Raw genomic sequence first — 23,650 nt, 5'->3', positions numbered from 1 at the left:
TTGATCCCTAAACATGTGTAGTTAGATATAAGAATTTAATCTAGTGAAATTGCTTGACATAAAGTATATTTTTGGTTAATTTTCCGACCCTACCACTGCATTTTCATCTTGCGTCACCTGAACGCAGCGCTAGTGGGCGTGTCAGTGGGCGGGGCGGAGGGAAACAGGTGTAGCGACTCAAACCAAACCTGTATTCTGGTGCTTCTGCCTTCGCGTGACAAGCGAGGTTGTTCTTTTATAAACACGAACTTTATTTTTCTGTCGTGCGAAAGCTCAAATGCAGATTTAACATTTTCCGTTTATTTGTTCATTTCACTGGAAATGAGGATAGAGCCTCTATCAGCTTTTTGCTAACCATTGTTCCTTTGTCAGTGGAAGTGTGATTTTTTTTAAACATTATTTCTCAGTTGAACAGGAAACATCTGCTGCCCCTGGCTCCTTGCTGCGGGTTATTTTTTTTATTTTTTTATTTTTTTTAATTTTTTTTTAAACCACCCTCAATTTCCCAACTGAATTTGAATATGGAAGCTTAACACGAGATCTGAATTTCCCAGAAGGAGGCTAATAAAGAGAAACTTTTACTTTGGAACCAAACATGAAGTCAGCTGGAAAACGTGCTGCGCTCCTGGCATTGCTTTCTTTTATCGGTGAGTTTTCTGTTACATTGATTTGCATGTAAATTAACAGTGACACTGCTTCATAAAACACGAATCACCTGTCTAAGCAAGTCATTTGGAGAATTCTGTGTTCTCCTTTCTGTTAATTGGGTCTGTGACGATTAAACATTTGACAGACATGGCATAAAGCTTGGATATAGTGTCTAAAATCTATACATTTTGAACTTCGTGGTAGCTTCTTGTGCTTAATGTTGGTGTAATTAACCCAGCAATCTTCCTATGAGTGTTAAAACAATGTCCTTTAATATAGAAGGGCTCTTTTTTTTAAGACACTGAATTATTATTATTGCAGTCTTCATAGGTCTCCATGCCTTGCTTTACTTGCCATGATTTTGGCCCAATTGTGCAAATTTTTTTTGTTACAACATGCAATGATTTCTGTCTCCAAATCTTAAGCTCATCATGTCACCAAAGATTTATAAATTTAGAAAACTTTTTAATTTTTGCTTTTTCTAAACAGACATATTGGATTTTTTTTTTTTTTGGCTACTTCTGATTTTTTTAATTGAAATAATTCAACTGGAGAAATGAATGAAAACCTGAACTACAGCCACCCTTAAACTCTTTAACTTGTGACAAGCTGTTACAAGCAGGGGCGTTTCTAGGATTTTTTTAACGGGGTGGCTGGGGGCATGGCAAAAACATCAGTCAGGTGGGGTGGGGACGGGGGCAGTTTTGCTAACCTGCACTGCAAATGCAGAAAATGATCAACCACGAGATGTAACATCTAGATAGACAAAATAAAGCTGACTGCGTCACTAAACGGATATCATATCACTGCAAATCGTCTCAGTCTAAACTGAGTAATGTCAGAATAAAGCAAAAAGACTAAATTTCCAGTTTTTGTTGAGCTGCAGTTTAAGGTGCAGGTGAGAAATCATATTAGTTTCACATTGTGTATAGTTCTTTTTCTTTTTTTAATTGCAAAACTATTGACTACAACTCCCTACAGAAATGTAACCCAATAAGTTTTTAGATTGCAGTGAGATTCTAGGGTGTGCCTCATCAAAGTACCTTTACATTTTTAATTTGTGCGCACAGATGTACTCGAAAGCAAGAAAGTAATACCCAGGGTAGGATTTAAACCTGTACAACATGCATAAAAGGAACAATAATTTACAATAATTTAGAAGACAGTCTTTTGTTTCCTTTCTTTCTTTGCATGTGCATTAGCTGCACCATCACACAGCTAGGCTTTTTTTTCTGCTGGCTACTAAATATATATATATATATATATATATATAAACCCTCAAATGAATCAGAGTTCATGGACAGGTGCCACCTCATGCCCTTTTGGACCTGCCCTGGGTTGCAAGTAGCTTTATATGGTACAACAAGCCAATAAAACAAATGTTTGTTTTGGACAACAGTGTCCTTCCAAATTTTTTGCAATATATTTGGGAATGCCTTTTGCTTTTTTAGATAACCTGTATTGACCTGTGCAACAGATCTAGCTACCCTCAGATAAATGGTTCTCAATTCAATTCATTTCAGCTGTAATTATATAATGCCAAACAACCACACAGTCACCCCAAGGTGCTTTATACTGTAAGGTAAAGGACCTAAAGGAGAGAAATCCCCAACAATAAGATGATATAATATGAGCAAGCACTTGGTGACTGTGGGAAGGACAAATTCCCTTTTAACAGGAAGATGCCTCCAGCAGAACAAGGCCCATTTGTGGGGTGGGGGTGGGGGTGGGGGGGGGGTACTCTCTCTGCAGCATTTTAGATCAACTGAAGGCTTTTCAGGGAGGTTTTAGGACAGCCTAATAATAATAAATTACAGTCCAGCCTAGAAGTAAGCAGTTTTCCTCATCACTCTGAGGCAGGATGTTTCTAGGCAGTCCTACATATTTGCTTAATGTCAGCACTGAAGGAAATTACCTGGTCAAAAATGACTCCTCACAGTGTTATTGGAGGCCCAGGTAATGCCATCCGCAGTGAATGCCTGGTTAGCCACTACATCTCTTAGGATTTTAATGCAGAGTACAGTTTTATTTGAATTTGGAAGCAGGAAATTGGAGTTCATCAAGGCCTTTATGGATTTAAGCCGAGCCGAGTTTGTTTGTCTCGTCTGGCTTCATGGATAAATATAGTTGGGTGTCATCTGCACAGCAATGAAAGTGCATGCAGTTTTTTCTTGTAGTGCCTAAAGGAAGCATGTATTATGCAAAAAGGTCCCAGCACAGGTACCAGTGGAGTATGGAAATATATATATTTATATTTAAAAAAAAAAAGGGTTGGAACTCCATGACCAACTTTTGTGTGTGAAGAAGGCTCCTGATTTACATTTACACAAACTGGAATCTATCAGATGGATATAATTCAAAACCGTGCAGCACATTTCCTTTAACACTGATGGTCTGTTTGAATCTCTGCAGTAAGATGTTGTGATCAAGAATAGCAAATGCTGCACTGAGGGCTAGCAGGACACGTATAGTGAACTCCACCTTCCCAATACTGTTTCAGTGATATGATGAACACTAAATCCTGATTCGTGTTCTTCAAATGAACCATTCCTCTTCCCACGATCACATAACTGCACTAAAACTCCTTTTTGAGAAGCTTTTAGGTAAAGGTGGGATTTTCTAAGACAGCTAGATCAACTAAATGCTTTACAGACAGCTTAAAAATCTGTAGCTTGAAGCATCTTAACAGAGATAAGTTGATCGTATTTAAAATTGTAGCATTAATTAACAGTCTGCTGTTCTGCTGCACTCGTGAGGCCAGCTGACTATCTCAGAGTTATCAGTAATTCTGCAGCCATGAACATGGGTGAACTGTTCTGGTGTCCACATACTTTTGTCCGTGCAGGTGTGGAGAAAGAAGCAGCAGAACAGAATGCAGCTCCGTCACATTCTTACTCTTACTAAGTGATTTAGAAGTCGTGGCCCAACCTGCGTCTTCCTGTTTTTTTTGGTGACTAATTCTGATAATGTTCGTCTGCTTTTGTTTCCTCATCTATGGAGATTAACATCATTTTACATGTAGTTTGGACTGTTCTGCTCCAGATGAAGGAGCAAACAGATGATTGTGAATGTGTTGTTTTTACTCTTGACCACAGCAGTTTGAACGAACAAGAAAAGCTTGTACAACAGCTTTGTGGCGCCCCAGTGTTTGTCTAGAATGTGTGTGTGTGTGTTTGTATAATTCTTTCTTTCAGTTTATCTCTCGGCTCACATTGTCAACTCGTCTCCTTCCTCCAAAAATCTGAGTCTATGTCTGTCTCGAGCGGTCTCTCTCGGTCTGGTCCTCATTTAGGTCAACCACACTGTAGTTCTTTGTACCTACTTTTGAACTTTGTCTGTGTGAAGAGGCATGTCGGCTCTCCTGTCTGTGCCACCACTTTGTCAGTGTGTCCTTGTACTGACTATATCAGATCTGTGGGAGTCCCTGTCCTATATTGGCTTCTTTGTAATCATTGATTAAGCTTGTGAATCAGTAACCACAGAGCAAGGAAGAAAAAAAACTTTAAACCCAGAAATCAAAGTGCAAATGTTTTGCATCTCCTGTTTGAGTTGTTGATGTGGCTTTCACACCCATTCCTGTTTCTCTCGCGGATACACGTAGACATTTTACCAGGTGTGATAAATGTTCCAGCCATTAGTCAGTTCCGATTCATGGCTTTTCAACAGTTTTGATCGTGAAACGCGTCACTGAGAGTCGACAAGAACCAGCAGTTGTCTTTTTGTGCTTGAGTTGCTAAAATGTTGGGTAAATCCTGGATTTTCTATAAAATATCATTAAAAAGCATCTACTTTTGTGCCAGAATGGATTCAGTGTGCAGGCAGCGTTTTGCAAAACACTTTTCTGTCAGTCTGCCCCAGGGCAGCTGTGGCTACAACTGTAGCTGCCTCCACCAGTGTGTGAATGTGTGTGTGAATGGGTGGATGACTGGGTGTGTAAAGCGCTTTGGGGTCCCTAGGCGGGACTAGTAAAAGCGCTATACAAATACAGGCCATTTACCAGTGAGTTAATTAAATGCAAGTTTTCATTAATCAAATCCACATTTATTCCTCACACAGAAACCTGAGCTCAGGTGACGAAGAATTTGTTTTAGTTTTATTCTGTCGCAAAGCATTCTTTAAAACCAAAAGCAAGTCAAACTTGAAACATGGAGATGCAGAAAGACATTACGAAATGAAATCGAATAAAGCAAACTTTAAATAGCGGGAAGATCATAGGACACAAAATGAAATCAGTCATCAAACAATGAGACAGCAAAACAAAAAAAATGAGTTGAGATCCAATAGATAAGATTGAAATATGTTTCTAATGCAATGAAATGTAAAACAATAGAAGCGTAAACATGTGTTGGCGGGCAGATGTTCGTAGTCTTCACCCTCTTGGACCCCTACTGGGAGTAAACCTTGTTTCTCTCTCTGGTAGTTCAAGCCTGCTTTGAAAAATTAATGACTGGTTTTACATAAGGAAAAAAAAGCAAATCCAAGACCTATTCTAATGATGGTCAAACCACATCTTTATTGATATATACTTAGGTGTCAGATCTCGTCATTAAGGACTCAGTGGAGTCAAATGCTCTTTTTATGTGGGAAAGGGTTAAAATAAACTACACACGTGGAAACTTTTCCATGTTTCCTAATATAAAGGCAGTCTGTCTGAATTGTTTACTGTCAACAAGGAAATATGAAGTAATAAAGTTTTTGCTCTGTCATGAATAGCAAGTTTGTTCACAAACAAGAGGCAATTTCTGCTTTTAAAAGTCACCTAAAACCAGTTTTTAGTGACTTTCTCGGTGTTGGCATGTCAACAGACAAGCTGGTTAGGTGAATGAGCGAATGCCTGTAATTGTAAATGTTTGCCTATACACAAACCTGTATAGGCTATACCCGACCTTCTGCCTGGAGCATTATAGGATAATGTCGAGCTTTTTATGATCATCCTGAACAGGATTGGTCATAAGAGCTGTCTGGAAGGAAGCAAAAACACTTTGGATAACAGAAGAGTGGCAAAAACACTAAATAGTAGCAAAATAGTTGTCACAGGTTCCCAGGCCTTACGGTCATGTCTGTTTTGTATTTCTTCACTTTGAGGAGCTGGAACAACATATTTTTTTGTGTGTTGGCACTGACAGTCTGGCGGGTCTCTGTGAAATTACAGAGAGATTACTATGATGAGTAAAAATGACTGCATGCTTCATCACTTGATTTGGAAATTCCATGCGAAATACCATAAACGTAATTTAGTCTTCAAAATGTACCAATGCCAATGATTTGCTGTGTTTCCTAATCCAAAATCGCACTCTCCAAATATGCCTTATCTTCCACTGATTAAATCCACATGTTTCTCTTCCCTCCTCAGCCATGCGCGTGGGGGGTGGATTTGTGGAGCCTGCTTACCCCGTCACCACCCTGCGCTCCGTGACAGAGACTCAAACCAGACTCCCCTGTCAGTATCAGGTGGAGGGTGAGCAGAAGGTGGTGCAGGTCACCTGGTACAAGGAGCTTTCAGATGGCAGCAAAGACATGATCATCACAGCTCACTTCACTGACGGCCACACAGGTACTTGACTGAAGAAGCTCCTGTAAAGTCCCTGGGGAAAATAAAAATTTCAGTAATAACGTCTTGGCAAAGCTTTTTTCTTTTCTCTTTCTTGGGGGGGGGTGGGGGAGGGGGGGGGGGGGGGTAATGAACGAGGTGCAAGTCAAGCATTGTTTTCCCAGCAGATGCTGCAGTTGCAGCAGTCCTTGGACATGATACTTAGTGCAAGCATTTATTATCAAGACCAAAACAACTATTTGGTGCATCCTTTGGTTCCAAATACACTTACACACACTGCCCTCATCAGGTTATTGTTTATGGATTTGAACCTCAGTTATCGAATGCTACATCTGCTTTATAACTGCTTTATCTTAAAAAATATAGAGATAATGCAACCTAAGCATTAATGACTTGACAAATGCCAACCATACATACACTTATTATAATATGCTCTATAATAATAATAAAGGTGGTTCTTCATTACTGCAGACCAAAGTTCACTCAAAACCATAAGTACATTTAATAAATTGCATGTGATTGTGCATATAAGTTAAATCATAATCATTGAGAAAGAAATACTCTAAAAGTGGTCAGCTAATAACAAAATATAGGAAAGACTTTGCTCTTTGTAATTTTGTTTGCTTTGATACTAATAACTTTAAGAATGTCTAAATTTCATTTAATTGTTCCATTTTTCAGGTTATTAGAAACATGTATTGTTGTCTTACTAAAGTGTACCAATTAAGCTCACTTTCAGCTCTGTATTCTTGTTCTTGGAGCTTTACTTGATTCACAGCTAACACCTCTCAGTTTAAAGATACAATCAGAAATAACCCCCCCCCCCCACATTATTTAATAAAAGAAATATACATTTTACTAATAAATACACATTAGTGTGTAATTATATCTTCTAATAACTGATGCATAATGATCAACTCAAAATTAATCAATTAGAAATGCATAGAAGCAGGCGATGGTTTGTCATGTTGGCCTGATATTTTGGATACGGTGGCTGAGATTCACACATAAAACACAATGTCAATAGAGACTGACCACGTGCGCAGTATGCCGAATATGGAAGAGAACAGGGCTCGCAGTTGTTCACATGTTGTGGTGGCAAATTTGAATTTGTATCTAACTCCAATTTCTGTCAGTGTAAAATGTTTAGCTACACATTCGATCAATGAAATGTCTTAATATAAGACGTGGAAGAGCAATTTCAACATCATGTCTCAGGTTTTGGCAAAAAATGCTGCTTTAGTAAGTAAAAGAAATCTGTCCCCAATGTGAGAACTAAGATGTAAAATTACAGAAATGTATAATTGAATTATTTTGGCATATTGTGACTGGCCACGAGAGAGGTTTTAAGGGTAGGAAAAGCTGTAAAAAAAAGAAAGAAAAAAAAGTATGGTGTCTTTCACATTTCCAAAGCCATCCAGCGTGCCGCATTGGAGTCTTTGCCAGGCTAATTGCGGCCCCCGCCCTTATGTTTGACACACCCCTGGTTTAGACGTAATATCATCCTTTTCCTCAAGCCTCATCTCCTGAACTGAAGTCAGGGCTCTGACACATAATAAACGTGTATAAACATGCTTATCTCTTCCCAATATTGTCACAATTACTTTGTGTCAGCAGATTAGACATCTGCATGAACATCACTGACTCATCGACTCATATCAGACTCCTTTCACAAAGTTTTACAGCTCCCTCCCAAATCAACATGGACACGTATTGACAGCTGAGGTAAACAGTGGACTGTCAACCTGCGCTCACTACAGATGAACTTCAGTCACAGTTTGTTTGTCCTGCAGCGAGTATTATGCACTTATGCAGTTGATCTGCAATCTATCGACATCTAGCGAGAGATTTTAGATACTGTAACTTTAAGCAGACTTTCTTCTGATTGGCTGCCCCTCATAAAGTTTTGAACAGAATGTGGGTGGAGCTTCTGTGCTCATAGCCAGAGCTTTGTGCCTGAAATTATGACATTGGGAATATCCACTTTCAGTAACACCGTATGGAGCTAAGAATAGAAAAAAATGTCTGAAACTGAACATAAAGAGCAGTCTGAAGCCACGCTTCAAGGAAAAGCATTTTAACATTTACAGTTTTAACTAATCATAACAGCTTCAGTGCAAGATCTGGAGGTTGGAGATTTGCTTTGTGAATTGGTGAAGTCAGAAGGTTGAGGTACATGTGCTGGTTAATGGAAATGTAATTTGATCCAGAGGCCCACAGCTGGTCCAGTGGGCCATGATTGTATGAGTGAATGTGAATCATGCGCTACATCTACCTTTGTTAATCGTTTAAATACTGCTGTTGTTAAAGAGTACTCACTACTATGAGTAGACCTGGTTTAACGGCTGTTACATTACTCTGCTTATAACACACATCATTTCACTTTCAGAATTATTCATGTAAACATAAATTAGACGCATCGTCTTTAATATCAACTTTATCCATAAGTTCAAATTAGAGTCACAAGTTAAAAGTACACACATGAGAAAATAAAACAAAATAATTGTTGCTGTGTCTCTAATTATGATGTGGTTATTTGAAATGAGATCATCCCAGCAGACCATTGTTTTACCTGGATTACTCTTTATTATTTGTCTGTTGTGACGCTGCTTGATAACTGGAGGCTTATTTTAACAATGTCTAACCATTTATTCTCCTTTCCTGGAGCTAATGCTTTTGACAAAGGGTCTGTTTGACGTTTTGTGAGTGTTGAAGATGCTTACCTGAGGTTTTTGTTGTTTGACAGAGTTTGGGCGTTACTCTGGTCGGGTGAGGTTCGAGAACAGCAACCCCATCAAGAACTCTGCTCTGATCATCCTGAACACAGAGCAGTCGGACGAGGGCAGCTACACCTGCCATATCTCCACCTTCCCCAGTGGAAATTTTGAGAAGAAGATTGCCCTCACCGTCTGGAGTAAGACTCATCATCCTTTCTGTCTCTCTCTCTTTTTAATCTTCTCGCCCACATGTCCCTAATCCTGAGAGAGCTGCTGTAATGATGTTTACACCATCATATCTTCATAGAGGAACTGGTGACTGGGGGAATTCAGAAGGTGTGCCAGCATGGCCACAAGCACTGCCAGCTTACTTTAGGTTTTAGCATGTGAAAAGCCAAAAGGGAAATTCTTTTAATTCTATATTATTCTGTTACTCCAACTAAAAATTAAGAAATAGTTTAAAATATTCTCAAGTCTAAAAAAGCACCACAGAATCTGCATACACCCAAAATATGTTATGCAGATTCTGATTCTGGTAGGTAGATAGTAGCTCAGCTGTCAAAACATTTGCAAGTTTATTTGGTGTTCCAGAAAGATGGAGAGGGTTTTCCAAGATCCAAGATAAATAGGTTTCCACCACGAGGAGTGATTGAGTTTGAGATAAGTTTGGCATTGATGTAAGTTTCGTATATATCCTTAAATCACAAGTTTACATAAAAAGCTTTACACCCCCATAATCTTTATAATCTTAATTCTTCCTCTAAAGAAGGGAGGATGATAGAGAAACGACTGGAAAAAGCATGTTGTGTATATACAAAGAAAAGCGAAATAAAAAAGTATAATCACTGTTAAAAAGTATGATATAATTGTGGAAACAGGGTTATGTTTTAAAGAGCTGCCACCCTCAATTTCCCAGGTCTGTGGCAGAAGAAAAGCTTCCTCTTTAGCCTAAAATCACCTGTTTCCACTCCTTATTTTGTCTTTTGAAAGATCTTTGCAGAGGTTTTGCACCCAACTAAAGCCTGGCACAAGTAATTTCCCACTGAGAAAAGAGCTTAAAATTCTGTCCCCTTTCAAATGTTTTAAAAACCCATTTTGATGTATACAGTTTCTGCGGTGCCGCTGTTGTCCCCAGGCTTCCTCCTTTACAACCATAATAACAGCCGTGGGAATACTGTTTTTGGACGGATCCTTTGTGAAGTAAACCCTGGAATGATGCTATCATTTTTAAACAACTTTCCCATTTCGCTGCCAGTCATCTGCAGTAACAGACCTGTCTCAACACGTCCCAGATCTGACAAATCAACAGAAACACAGAGTAGTAAGAGACAACCTGTAGCACTGAATTCCCTCCATGCTGGAACATTCAGCTGTAAAATGTTGATTTGTAAGTGCAGAAACTGATGCAGGAGGCTACCTGACCACATGTTACTGTCAAAACTGTAAACTGAACAAACTGGGCATGTTGTTCTTAATGTGAAAGAATAAGTTTTAGAGAAATAACCCTACTGTGAATGCACTATGCCGAAAAGTCACATTTGGACTTGGAATTTTTGTTAAAAACTGGGTGTTTGGTTTACGGATACATTTATTTTAATTGGATGAAAAATGACCAGGATGGAGGTATCAGCATGTTTTACAACATAGCTTCTCTCATGAGGGCACTTTTCAGATAAGTTTGTCAGGTAAATAATGTGAGAGCTGAAATATTTGGAGGGGAGAACATCTCCGCTGCTCACTTTTTCTTGAGTTGTGTCTTTTCTTGGCTGTGAGTCAGAGTCATTTATCACTGAGAAAGCTGGAATCATTCCTTTATTACTGTTAGCCAATGAGTGCAGCATATTTCCCTCGCTGATATGCCGCGCTGTGCTTTTGTGTTTTGTTTTTTTACTAGTTTCTGTTTTTAAAGGTTTGAGCTTTCCTCAGGTGGTGCCCTTTTCTTTGTCAGTTAATCCATAATAGCTGTTGTTGTTAATGCTACCGACTTGTTTTGTCTGATGTATTAATAATCCAAACATTAGTGGAAAGAGTTAACCAGCCAGTAACTGTTTACAACAGTCATGACTGCAGTGTGAATCACAATCGTGTTAAACCAGTTGGTGACGGGGCAACAAAAACAAGATGTAGCTGTGTGAAAACATCAAAGGTGACCTGTTCTGAGAGAGTTTTGCAACTTGGTGTTCTTACACAATTCCAATGAATTTGATGGTACTTTTAGTTGGAAACCCACAACTGTAATATGTGGGAAATTCTCCAAAGTAGAAGTGGGCACATTAAAGCACAAAAAGATTACTCTGTTTATACACTGTATATAAAAGATGGAAGTAGATTTGCATTAGCTGGATAGCTTTTCCCATTTTGATTTTTTTTTTTAACCTTTCTTTTTGGTGTTGCGACCTGCTAACTCTTGGTGCAAGTTGCATTAATGCACATGGTACAGAAATGGATACCTGTTAATTTATAATAGAAAAATACTATAATTTAATTGTTTCATGTATTACATCAAAAATAGTCAAATTCCACAAATACCATGGAGAGGTCCAGTTCAATGACTCATTATCAGGTGAGGCTGAGCAGACAGCTAGAGCTACACGTGTGTCTGCCCACACCTGTCAGCCACATAAGCCACACCCACTAACAATGCCCAGCAAGGTGGAATGAATGGGCGACGATGACTGTAAAGTTCAAAACCTTTTTTTTCTTTCTTTTTTGTTTTAAACCAGCTTTTAAACCACTGGGACATGTGGTTTCATGTCCAAGTGGTTATTTGAAGATAGGAATCTAGAGGGATCAATGAAGGTCACCCTGCTGGTGGCACTAAATAGAAAGTCAGCGGATCTGTAGCAGGTTCAGCAACCTGGAAGATTTCACTGCACTTTTGTCTGTTTTTTGTTTTTTTTGCTTTAACTTTGCATTTAACTTTTGTAGATCAAATAACATTTTTACAAAAGGTATGCGGAAAAATGCAAATGTGAATCTGTTGTTGGTACAGCAGGAACATTTTTGAATCATTAGGCAGTTCTATGACTTGAAGGTCTGTTCAAACATTCATGCTAATCCCTCAAACAGATTTCATTTGCCAGTCAGGACAAGTGTTGGATCATCTACCCCCTTAGATCTAAGAGCCAAGAAGTGGAAATAAAAAACTAACTTGGGAAAGAGACTTTGTAATCTGATGACTGAACTCATTGTGCATTTTTTTATTTATTTAGTACTTCAGCAAAGGATCAGCTAGAAAGTCCAAACCAGAAGACTTAAATTAACCTCTTTCCTTTTCGTTGTCTAGTTTTACCCATCTCCTCCCTGGATCCAGTAACTCTTGTCGAGGGCCAATCCTTCCGTGTGGCAGCCACCTGCCGGGCTATAGGTCACCCACTTCCCATTCTCTCGTGGGACACCGACATCTCAGGAACGGTCCAGAACCGCACCAGCGAGACTGGGTCAGTGTCCAGCTACTTCTCGCTCCACCCCCTGCGTAGCATGAACGGGAAAAAGCTGGACTGTTTAGTGTGGCATCCCGGCCTGGAGGAGCCGCGTAGGATCAGCAACCACCTGGAGGTTCAATGTGAGTATAGCTGTGGAGCAGAAGTAAAACAGACTGGAGCTGTGGCGTTAACATCATATTTTTAAGTGCTGAGTTGGGTTTTACTGCAGAAATTAATATTGCTGGTTCAAGGAAGAACAATAGAAGGAACCAGAAAAGTCACAGAGTATAATACCCCTCTGTGACTCTCTCACTGGCCTCACTGGCCCCTTTCCATTCTTTACAGGTCGGGAATCACACATCGCTCATTCTTGCCAGTCAGAAAAACATTTCCTGAAATTATTCAAGCAAATATAAAATGTGGAGAAGTTAGAATGTTATCTGTTTTTACCAAGTTATGTGGTAGAAAATTCTGTCTCCATACAAGATACATCTCTATAATTTAGCCTTAACATACAGCACACCAAGCTCGAGCATTGATCAGACGTCTTAAATCACCAGTAGGATCAGTCGTGGTGGATCGTTGCCAGCGAAACTGTCACCACCGAGTCGCTCACTGATACTGCGACAGTGACAAAAGCGCTATGGCGGTGACCTTTTTTTTTTCTTCCCCTTGTCTGAAACAAATGTCTCACTTCAAACTTCCTTCATGGGAAAGTGCAGGAATGTGAGCTTTGGTTTTGTATACACTGTCCATCCATCAGACACATGTCTTGCAGAAACCAGAGAGCGAAGGGTGTGGGTATTGAAAGCAGTTTTAGTCAATTAACCATGAAAGTTTTAAAACAACATGAAATAATTTATCTTGACATTCGTCAGTAACTAATTTGCACATGTACTACACAAAGGTCACGTGTAGTGGTGGCTGATGCCTAATAAATGCCTGGACCTCCTACTGTTTACTAATTTAATTAGTAGATCATCACGCATCATTTTGTTTTGGTGTGTTTTGCAGCTGTAAATAGATACTCTGTAACCTTGCATTGTATGAAGCAGTGTACGTCACTGCAAAGGGTTTTAAATTACTACACTTATGCTGTTTAGTGCAAACTATATGCTCATATAGAATATGTAAAGAACTGGGACACGCCTGGCTTTTTAGCTAATAACACGAACAAATAAAGGAAAAAATGACATAAGTGTTTTTACTCTCAGATTTCTTAAACTCTGTTTTTATAGTCCCACCTTTCTCCTTTCACTTGAAGCTTTGCGCTGATCCTCGACATATCGCGATTTAATCCTTCTTCCCTCTGCTGTTAAATATTTATAGGTTACTACTTAAACCAGCATACGCTGATGTTTTAAAAGCGGAAATTTGAATGCATAACAGCAGTAATGCCAGTTATAGAAGGTAACATGGCAAATTAAAACATTACAATCATGTTTTTTGCACATTTCTTATAGTATTGTAGAAACTATGAATACTCCCAAATGACAATAAAGTATTAGATTAAAAAAAACCAACATTTCTTCTACATCTCATCCAAAATAATAATATTCACTTCAAATGGACACTTGTTAAATATTCAGCCCATACCAAGAATATCACGAGGTCACCTAATAAGTTGGTCCCTTCCCTTTTATGTAGGTGTGTTTGCGACGATACGAAGCCACTAAGTTAATATTTATGTTTGAACAACTCCGAAGACTAATACTTGCAACACAGCTATAACTAACAGTACTAACCACGCCCATGTTTTTCCTCTAATGGTGTCAAAATGTCGGCATTGAAATCAATAAAAATATTACATTTTTAAAGGTTTTTATATTTTATACTCGAGAAGTTAAAGTTCTATAACCATTTTTGATACTGCCAAATTCTCCCATAAAATTAATACTTGAGTACAGTATGTATAGTACCTGTATATATTAATAACATTACATAAATGAAGATATTATGGTGCTGTAGTATAAAAGGAGCATTATGTGGATGGTCTGCCAAACATCAGTCTATCACTGATAACTCAACTTCATGCATCTGAGCAAAAGTTACTTTCAAAATATTAAACTTATTCTTTATAACCTGGAGGATTCCTGCACTTTCTTCAGCATGTTTTCATTCTTTGTATCTTTGAGTACCACCTTAATGACTCTTTTTTGTGAGTGTGTTGTGGTGGGAAAGACAGAGCTGCATTCAGCATGCAAACTAAATCAGCCCATACTTATCAGTATGCTGTATGGAATGACACTGCAGTTGCTCTTTGCTGGGCTATGGGCCAAATTTTAAGCTCTTCCCTTTAATGGGAACGTAAGCCAATTAGATATTTTTGACTCTAGTTGCCCAGCAAATTATATTTATAAGGCTTAACTGTCAGTCTTTGAGATCAAAGAGCTGGGTAAATATTAGCTACTATTGGCAGATTTGATCCTGCGGCGGGAAAGTTTATCAGTAATAGTCTGTCCTTGACTACTGTTACTGTATAACTGTGCCAAAACTTTAATTGTTCCAACAATTCCTCTTTGTCTGATTTGAAGTACATATGTTAAAGGTGTGGGTGTGAGCTGTGCCACCTTGCTTTTAAAATGGGATTAAATACAAGGTTTCAAGCTTAAGTTTTCTGCTAATATTATGTACTCACTGTTAAAATCACTGAACTGGTGCTCAATACGCTTAGTAATGACTCCAAACCTCCCAGATAACATTTGAAATTTTGAGACTTGCGAAAATCTTTTTGTAGATTTAAGAGGAGGAAATAACTTCATCTGCTGTGTTTATGGTGCAAACAAACTTCTTTGTATCTTCTCTGCTGCTCTACAAAGTTCTCTATTTGATCTGTTATGCAGCATAGGAGACACTAGGTTGTGATGCTGCTTACTTAGTATTTGTGTTTCTGTGTCAGACCCCCCAGATGCTACGATCACGACGTCCTCATCTCGTTGGTATGTGGGTTTGGAGAAAGCTGAGCTGGTGTGCGAAGGCAGGGGACACCCCAAACCTCAAAACTTCACCTGGACGTGGTACTTTCTGCATTTTCACATACACATCTGTCACTCTGGCAGTCTACAACACTATGATGATATCATGTTAAATCCCACCTACCCCCTTTCTAATACTATTTATGCTGCTAATGTTCATTTTACATGGCGCTGGAATGTTAGTCAAAACATAGATAAGCCACTGCTAACACGCATACACATGGAGTACACACCTGCAAACAACAAAGGAGTGCGCTCCCATCTAAAAGGGGGGGGGGTTCCTATCCTCTGCTGGCTCAAATCACTGCTGAATAAAAGGTGCGGTGTCGCATTGCGAAATTTGAAGTTAGAAGATTGTGTTTCACACGAGGGAGGGAGTGAGCGACACAAGGAAGAGCAGGAGACACATGCTAAGCGTTTAATCATAGTGCCATGCTTTAAATATCACTCTAATGCCTGGTAAAACACTGGGTCTGTACTTTAATTAAAGACGCCAGCCATTACAGTTCTCCCTGTGCACACAGTGATCAAATGTTTTTTGCTGAGTGAAAAATATTCGGGTCATGAGGCAATCTTGAAATATTAAAGTTGTGCTAGTTTCAACCTCTCCACTGATTAATTTTAGTTATAATGTCAGTAAACGTTTTGAAATGTTGACTTTTTTCCCCCCTTGTTTGCTTTTTAACAATGTAAATATATAAAAATACAACCAATAGTCAATATGAGTGGCTGACTGCTGGTGTCTCCATGTAAGCATTCACAGAACAAATCTGTAGTTTAATCTGCGTTGAAAACACTGTGTAAAGGAAGCAATTTCTCATTTAGTGGGGTTATGTAAAAGATTGTTGACTAAGGAAATGATCCTACACGTAAGCCATGTGTGGAATAAATAAACTATCATTTCAGCTTTAAATATAAGAAGTCATGCTAGCTGTTTCTGTGTGTTGAGTCTTAATGCTAAATTCTTGGTTCCCCTTTTATATGAATTGGCAGATAACATAAATTTTATCAGCAACCTGTGCATTTCCCACAATGTCTCACTGACTCTGAGTGTGGAATAGCTGAGGGTGCAAGCCAGACTATTTGAGAAATAGTGGATCTATTTTTTTTCAAGAGGCCATCTGTAGAGCTTACAGAGATGGTCATGTGGGTGTCAGTTCTCTGGGTGAAAATCCCGTGTTGATGTCAGAGGTCAGATGAGAATGGCTAGACTGCTTTGAGCTGATAGGAAGGGAACAGTAACTCAAATAAGCACTTGTTACAATCAGCATATGCAGAAGAGCATCTTTTAATGCACAATACTATTGGACTAGAGCAGCAGAAGACCAGCCTGGGTGCCACTCCTGTACGAATATCCACTCGATCCATCTCTATCCACAAGACAATATTTTAGATGTAGTGGATGTAGGAGAGTCACAGCATGTACAGTACTGTTAAAAGTTTTAGGCAGAAAAAATGCTGTAAACAGGCAGCATGGTGGCACGGTGGTTAGCACTGTTGCCGCACAGCAAGAAGGTCCTGAGTTCAATTCCACCATAAGGCCAGCAGGGCCTTTCTGTGTGGAGTTTGCATGTCCTCCCCGTGTTTGCGTGGGTTCTCCCTGGGTACTCCGACTTCCTCCCACAGTCCAAAAACATGCACTTTGTGGGGATAGGTTAATTGAAAAATCCAAATTGCCATAGGTGTGAATGTGAGTGTGAAGGGTTGTCTGTCCCTGTGTGTTATCCCTGCGACCTGTCCAGGGTGTACCCCGCCTCTCGCCCTATGACAGCTGGGATAGGCTCCAGCACCCCCCGCGACCCTGAAAAAGGATAAGCGGAAGCGAATGGATGGATGGAAATGCTGTAAACAAAGAATGCTTTCAAAGATGGAAGTGTTAATCATTTATTTTCATCAATCAACAAAATGCTGTGAATGAACAAAAGAGAAATCTAAATAAAATCAATATTTGGTGTGACCACCCTTTGCCTTCAAAACATCATAAATTCTTCCAGGTCAGGGGTGGGCAACTCCAGGCCTCAAGTGTTGGTGTCCTGCGGGTTTTAGATGTGTTCTTGATCCAACACAGCGGATTCAAATGGCTAAATTACCTCCTCAACATGTCTTGAAGTTCTCCAGAGGCCTGGTAATGAACTAATCATTTGATTCAGGTGTGTTGACCCAGGGTGAGATCTAAAACCTGCAGGACACCGGCACTTGAGGCCTGGAGTTGCCTACTCTTGTTCTAGGTAGACTTGCACACAGTTTTTGAAGGAACTCGACTGGTTGGTTGTTCCAAACATCTTGGAGAACTAACTACAGCTCTTCTGTGGATGTAAGCTTCCTCACATCCTTCTGTCTCTTCATGTAATCCTAAACATACTTGATGATGTTGATATCAGGGCTCTGTGGGGGCCATACCCACCACCATCACTTCCAGTACTTCTTGTTCATTAAGATAGCTCTTAATGACTTTGGCTGTATGTTTGAGGTCGTTGTCCTGCTGCAGAATACATTTGGGGCCAATAAACAATTATTTATACTTCTGAAAGCATTCTTTGTTTACAGCATTTTTATCACACCTACCTCCAACTTAGGCATAATACTGTATGTGCAGCCCAAAGATCTTCAGCAGCTGTGTGATGCTGTCATGGGAATATGGACCCAAATCTCTGAACAGTGTTTCCAGAATCTTGTTCAATCTCTTATGAGGAGAAAAGGGGCCATCCAACCAGTACTAACAAGGTATACCTAATAAAGTGGCAGATGAGTGCATATTTTATTAATCAGAGCAACCCTAAAAATATAGAATGTGTATCAAATTCACAAATACCTTTCTTGATCTTCTTATAGCTGCTTTACGTTGCTCCAAAGACAAAGTCATTGTTAAGTGTAACAGATAATACCATAAAACATGTAATTTGCTTTATCTAGTAAACTTTTACTTTTACCTTTTGGCACTATTGAGGCCAGCTACGTTCTTATCCTCAGTTTTGATTAAAAAAAAGTGGCAGTAGTTTCACAATATGTTTTTATGTATAACTCATGTAGTGAAACTATATTGTACTACTCTAGTTTCAGTCATTTCACAATAGGTCTTTGCTTCATTGCACTGATACTGTGGTAAGTCACAAAAAGAATAAGTCACGGGAGAGATTAGAATCTTTTTGGCCAGTGAAGCTGTATTGCACACCTTATCTGTATCATTTCCACCATCCTCGCTGTGTCAGATGCAATCTCCACCTGTGACTCGATTTAGAAAAGGCTGGTCAGAGAAGCTAGGCGGGGTGTTGAGAAAAGAAATCTGAGCCGGGGCGACTTTGACGGGGGGGTAAAGCAGTAGTTAAATAGCTGGTGGAGCACAGTGAAACCAGGGGGGAATATGACCCCTCTCAGTGGACCTGATCAGAAACTGCCTCTATTATGTGGCCTGTACAATTTAGGGCTCAGAAGTTGGGCTTGTTTCAATCCCCCAAACCTAGTATTTACCTGGTTTATACAGATGAGCCCTGCATGCTTTAGTTCAGGTGGTTTCACTCTGTGATGAACCTGATCCTTCAGAGTGTTTACTAAGCGGATAACTTCCTTGATTCAAACCAGTTTTTGCATTTTTCCTGTTACTTGCAAGCAAACGTCATTAGATATTTGTATATTTCCAGCTCTCTGGTTTGAACTCTGCTCCTTTCATTTTGTCGTTTGCAGCTATGAGTCACAGCTGTTGTTTCAAACAGTGAGTCACAGAATTCTGCGTAGTTCACCTCTTTGTGACATCTGCAAGTTAATGGTAACATTTTTCTTTTGATTGCTTGCAGGAAAGGGGGAGCTCTGCCTGACGGGGTGTCTGTGGTTGGAGGGAAGCTCCTCTTTCAGCGGCCTGTTCACTTGAGTGACAGTGGGGCCTACGAGTGCATGGTCACGAACAGTGTGGGAAGGGGAAAAACTGAGTATATGCTCAATATAGATGGTAAGTGCAATAAAGCTAATTTTGCATACATTTTCATGGGATTTAATGGAGAAACTGTTCTGCTGCTGTGAGCTTTGTTGATGTTTTTGCAGGTGGAAATTTAGACTTATTTGCCAAACTCCTTCTGAGTTGGTGTAATTTTGAACATTTGCTGCCCCCTCTTGTTAGATACAAGGCATTAACAGTTGAACTCAGTCTGGATTACAAAAAAAATATTAAAGGAAAGATGTAGCTGTGTTGTTGTTGAATGTATTTATATGCGAGAGAGTCATCAGATCTTTTCATATTTTTATATATTTTTTTAGAGATGCAATGGCGCATTGGTGAAACCCCTCCTGATAACCTGCTGCTGATCATAATTTGTGCCTCCACCGGAGGTGTAATCCTCCTCCTGATCATCATCATCTTGGTGGTTCACCGCCATCATCGACGTAGAACGAACAAGCTTAAGAGACAACTATCTGAAAAATCGTGAGCACATATTGTTAAAGAATGCTTTTATTAATAACTTAAACTGATCTATTTTGTGAACATGCAGGTTTTCCATAAATCCTCAAAATGTGTGTGTGGTTTTTATTTTTTTCTCCCAGGGATGAAATTAGGAGTTTCTCTAGGCAAGCCTCTTTCAGGAGAATAAACTCTACCAGCACAGACTTCAGATACCAGGTAGGAATACGCACACAGACAGACACACACACTCTCCTGCTGACAACAATAACCTGCAAGCTTGAAGGAAGCCAGGTTGACACACCTGTCCTGCTCGGGTGGAGCCGCTGGCAGCTCAGGCTGATGATTACAGGCTGCTGCAGCTTCAAACAACACGTGCAGCGTTCATAGACACATATCATTAATATCTCATTTTTGGCGGTTTGTTATATTCCTCTTCGTGTTCAGGTTCACTAATTTTTCGCGACTTTCTATTTTTCTCCAGGGTGAAGACTCCATGCTCAGAATAGACAGCCGAATGAAAAACAGCCAAATGTCTCTGGTGAGTGTCTCACTGTGATGAAATATATCCAGGTAGAGGGAGAATACTGCTGATCTTGGTTCTGCCTGCGCTGTCTCTAAGGAATTGTTCATATAGCTTCTTCTTTCTAATGTTGAAGGTTTTTTCAAAATAAAATGCTTTAAGATCTTGTCTCAGATTTGCACATCATTACATTGAATGTCCTCTCCCTGCCTACAGGAGCACACCCATTCCACTCTGGGTGGGAGGTGGGGGCCAGGAGACGTAGAACTGGATGAACTGGGACGTCCGGTCATCTGGTGTGAAGGCAGCGATATTCCAGGAGGAGTGGAGGTTGACGGAGGGAAGGAGGCGCAAAGGAAGAGGGTGGAGTCATACGTGAAGAGCAGTAGCAACATGTCGCTGGTATGTGTCAGCGTCTGAGAGATTAAGTTTGAAATGTGTTTAGATTTGTTTGTAATGTATCATATGGTAACGGCATGCTGTATTTATTGCTGGGTTTGCGTCGTCACTGTGGGTGATGTGGTGTGTGACATAAAGACGGGTGAAGGACTCAAAACAAAAGGGATTCGGATGACAGGAAACAATTTAGGAAACAACAGCAAGAAACGTCATCTCTGTTTTTTTAGCCACTTTATAATTGTTCCTGTCTTCTACAAATGATGACGCTTTATTGGATTTATTTAGAAACAGGATCAGGAATGTAAACATGACTGTTTTGATAAATCTGGATTACAATCCGATGTCGTCACGACCAAAGCTTCACTTAGAGGTTTCATACAAAAGAGATTGAATACCAGTGTGCATTCTCTCCTAGCAATTATTACCACCACAAACGTCATAAGAAATATTGGATGGTAGGATATGGTCCATGTTGTGTTAGGAGCTTTTTTTCCTTTTTTTTTTTAAATCTAGATTTCTACCTCAATAAACTGGTTTTCACTGATCCCATAGACAGTTTTTGGTAGAAATATAAAGTTTATCTACAGATTATCCAGCTTGAATTTGGATTTTTAGTGCAAGTATCATAAACCCAGTTTTATCCCCTCTGTGCCTTTTTCAGTCCAACTTCAATTCTTTGGTTATATAAAGGGGACCTATGATGCTCATTTCCAACTAAATATGTATTCTTGGACTCCAGTAAAATAGTTTTGTCTGACTCACAGTTTATCCTCTTTATGGAGCAATCTATTTTAGCCATTTTCATAAGGCCACCATCTCCTAGCCAACTTTCATCTGATTGGCTGATCGTACAGAGCCAAAACTAGAATAAACAGTGTGAAACTAAGTGGTAGAGCAGATTGAACCCTGAGGTTTTGGCTTGCAGGAATTACCTGTTCATCTGCTGAACTCAGTGTTTAAAACTTCAGTTTCAATATTAACTGTTGTAACTGTGTATTTGAGAGAAAATATTAAAGGCATAATAGGTCCTCCTTAATATTGGTAACTTTCAGGACAAATCAGGAAAAACTGTATTCTATTTTTATACTGTTTCTACCAGGACTCAGGTCTTCCTTCATCTTTGGTTCCTCTGAAGGCTCAGCAGGATGACGGCAGCGGGCCCAGAGAACCAGACGCCTGCCAGCCGAGGGAGAGAGAGGACTGGGCTCCCACACAGTCTGAAGGACACGACAGTGACGAAGATGGGAGCCCCTACCAGTTATCACAGACTCTCAAGAATTACTTTGACTACAGCAATGGGGCCATCAGGCCCAAGCCAAGTAACAATTCCATTATTCTACACCCCAGAGGACAGCTGATCTAGGCAGGACTCTCATCTGTGATATAAAAAGAGAGACTGTCTGTATCTCTGCATTGACTCTGACTGTGACTTTTGATGTTTGCTTTGAATATATCGGAAGGGTAATTCGTCTCAGGTACTATCCCAATGCTGATGATTGTTGATTTTTACTTTAGAGATTCTTCCTTATTTCTATTAATCAAAAGAAGATTTTGAGTTGTTCTTTTGAGAATTTTATGAGTTCATCAGTGAGGTATTAAAAAAGGAGGAATAATTTGGTGGAAGAGAAAAAAAAAAGTCCTGAGCCAGATACGACTGGTATGCTAGAACTGGAACGTTTTGGACCCAAATTATTTTGAAGTTCCACTAATGTAGAATTACGTTTATAGAGAGTTTTGCCCTGAAAGGTATGCAAACGAAAAGTATTTTTGTTCTTTAAGGTATTGTATTAAGAATCCTGTTACAAATGTTTACTATGTTTGGTGCAAAGCTGAGTTTTGCATCCAGTGCATACATGTAAATAGATATAAAGGACTTGAGAATCCTGCCTCATGCAGGACAATATGTATATATTGCATATGTTTATATAGCATGGCCACGGGTGGCACGGTGGTTAGCACTGTTGCCGCACAGCAAGAAGGTCCTGAGTTCAATTCCAACATCAGGCCGGGGTCTTTCTGTGTGGAGTTTGCATGTTCTCCCCGTGTTTGCGTGGGTTCCCTCCGGGTACTCCGGCTTCCTCCCACCGTCCAAAGACATGCAGCTTGTGGGGATAGGTTAATTGGCTAATCCAAATTGTCACTAGGTGTGAATGTGCGAATGAATGCGAGTGTGAATGGTTGTCTGTCCCTATGTGTTAGCCCTGCGACAGACTGGCGACCTGTCGAGGGTGTACCCCGCCTCTCACCCTATGACAGCTGGGATAGGCTCCAGCGCCCCCCGCGACCCTGAAAAAGGATAAGCGGAAGCGAATGGATGGATGGATGGATGTTTATATACACTGATCATCCACGACATTAAAACTGTTAAAAGGTGAAGTGAATAACATTGACTCACTTGTTACATCGCTTCGCCCTGTAGAGAAACCTTAGATCTGGCAACTCCACATCACAAAAATTACTTGAGGAACTTGGCAAAGAGTTGCTGATACAAACTATCAGCTCCTCAGATCCAAATTGAATTAAGGTTTTTGAGGCTGATACTCGCCCAAAGGATCAAGTAAAGACACCCTCAGCGATCCAGTGCTCTTGCCCCGATGGGTCAGTTATTTCTACATTGTTTCCACATCAACTCTTGCACATTAGGTGTTCTAATGTTAATGTCTGATATGTTTGTGTGTACATTTGTTTATTAATACATCTTTACAGCCACCTGCTGCTGTCAGCTTAAAAAAAAAACCCTTGTTAATATGAAGAACAAAAGAGACAATGCTGAAAGTTCTTTGACCAGCCGGTGTTGAAATGCAGCAAACTGGGTCAGTTTCATCTATATAACTATAACTTTTTAGTGCTGTAAATACCTTTTGTAAAAAAAAAAAACATTGTGATGATACAAATACACTGTAAATTTTTCTATGCTTTTTTTTTAAAGAAGATAAGGAAGTGATGTGTATATGTTTAAAATCTTTATTTGTAAAAGTGCAGCTTACAAACGTCCTTTTAAAAAAAACTGGGACATTAAAGC

General features: G+C 39.7%; 1 protein-coding gene across 2 annotated transcripts; it reads left to right on the top strand.

Annotated features, from left to right (window-relative positions):
* The first annotated feature begins 209 nt into the window (after positions 1-209).
* nectin4b (nectin cell adhesion molecule 4b) lies at positions 210-23,543 on the top strand. 2 transcript variants are annotated; one of them, XM_087832244.1, is made up of 11 exons: positions 210-647; positions 6,002-6,202; positions 8,946-9,113; positions 12,203-12,481; positions 15,241-15,358; positions 19,108-19,259; positions 19,565-19,730; positions 19,850-19,925; positions 20,191-20,247; positions 20,446-20,631; positions 21,764-23,543. In XM_087832244.1, exons 1-11 carry the CDS (start codon positions 596-598, stop codon positions 21,989-21,991), a joined length of 1,683 nt encoding a protein of 560 aa, XP_087688370.1. In that variant the 5' UTR covers positions 210-595; the 3' UTR covers positions 21,992-23,543. The 2 variants fall into 2 exon arrangements, with proteins under 2 accessions (XP_087688370.1, XP_087688369.1); XM_087832243.1 differs by having other exon boundaries at positions 21,728-23,543.
* The last annotated feature ends 107 nt before the right edge of the window (positions 23,544-23,650 follow it).

Source organism: Neolamprologus brichardi, chromosome 18 (genome assembly GCF_056152115.1).
Source record: "Neolamprologus brichardi isolate AB-2024 chromosome 18, ASM5615211v1, whole genome shotgun sequence".
NCBI classification, from domain to species: Eukaryota; Metazoa; Chordata; class Actinopteri; order Cichliformes; family Cichlidae; genus Neolamprologus; species Neolamprologus brichardi.
The sequence above is the reverse complement of the archived record's forward strand: the minus strand, read 5'-3'. Positions and strand labels throughout refer to the sequence as shown.

What these genes read in the sequence shown, in the direction of transcription:
- nectin4b (XM_087832243.1), top strand. Translation starts at nt 596, where the DNA reads ATGAAGTCAGCTGGAAAACGTGCTGCGCTCCTGGCATTGCTTTCTTTT. An exon ending in GATTGCCCTCACCGTCTGGA is followed by an intron (nt 9,114 to 12,202) that starts GTAAGACTCATC and finishes TTCGTTGTCTAG; the next exon opens with TTTTACCCATCTCCTCCCTG. An exon ending in CAACCACCTGGAGGTTCAAT is followed by an intron (nt 12,482 to 15,240) that starts GTGAGTATAGCT and finishes TTTCTGTGTCAG; the next exon opens with ACCCCCCAGATGCTACGATC.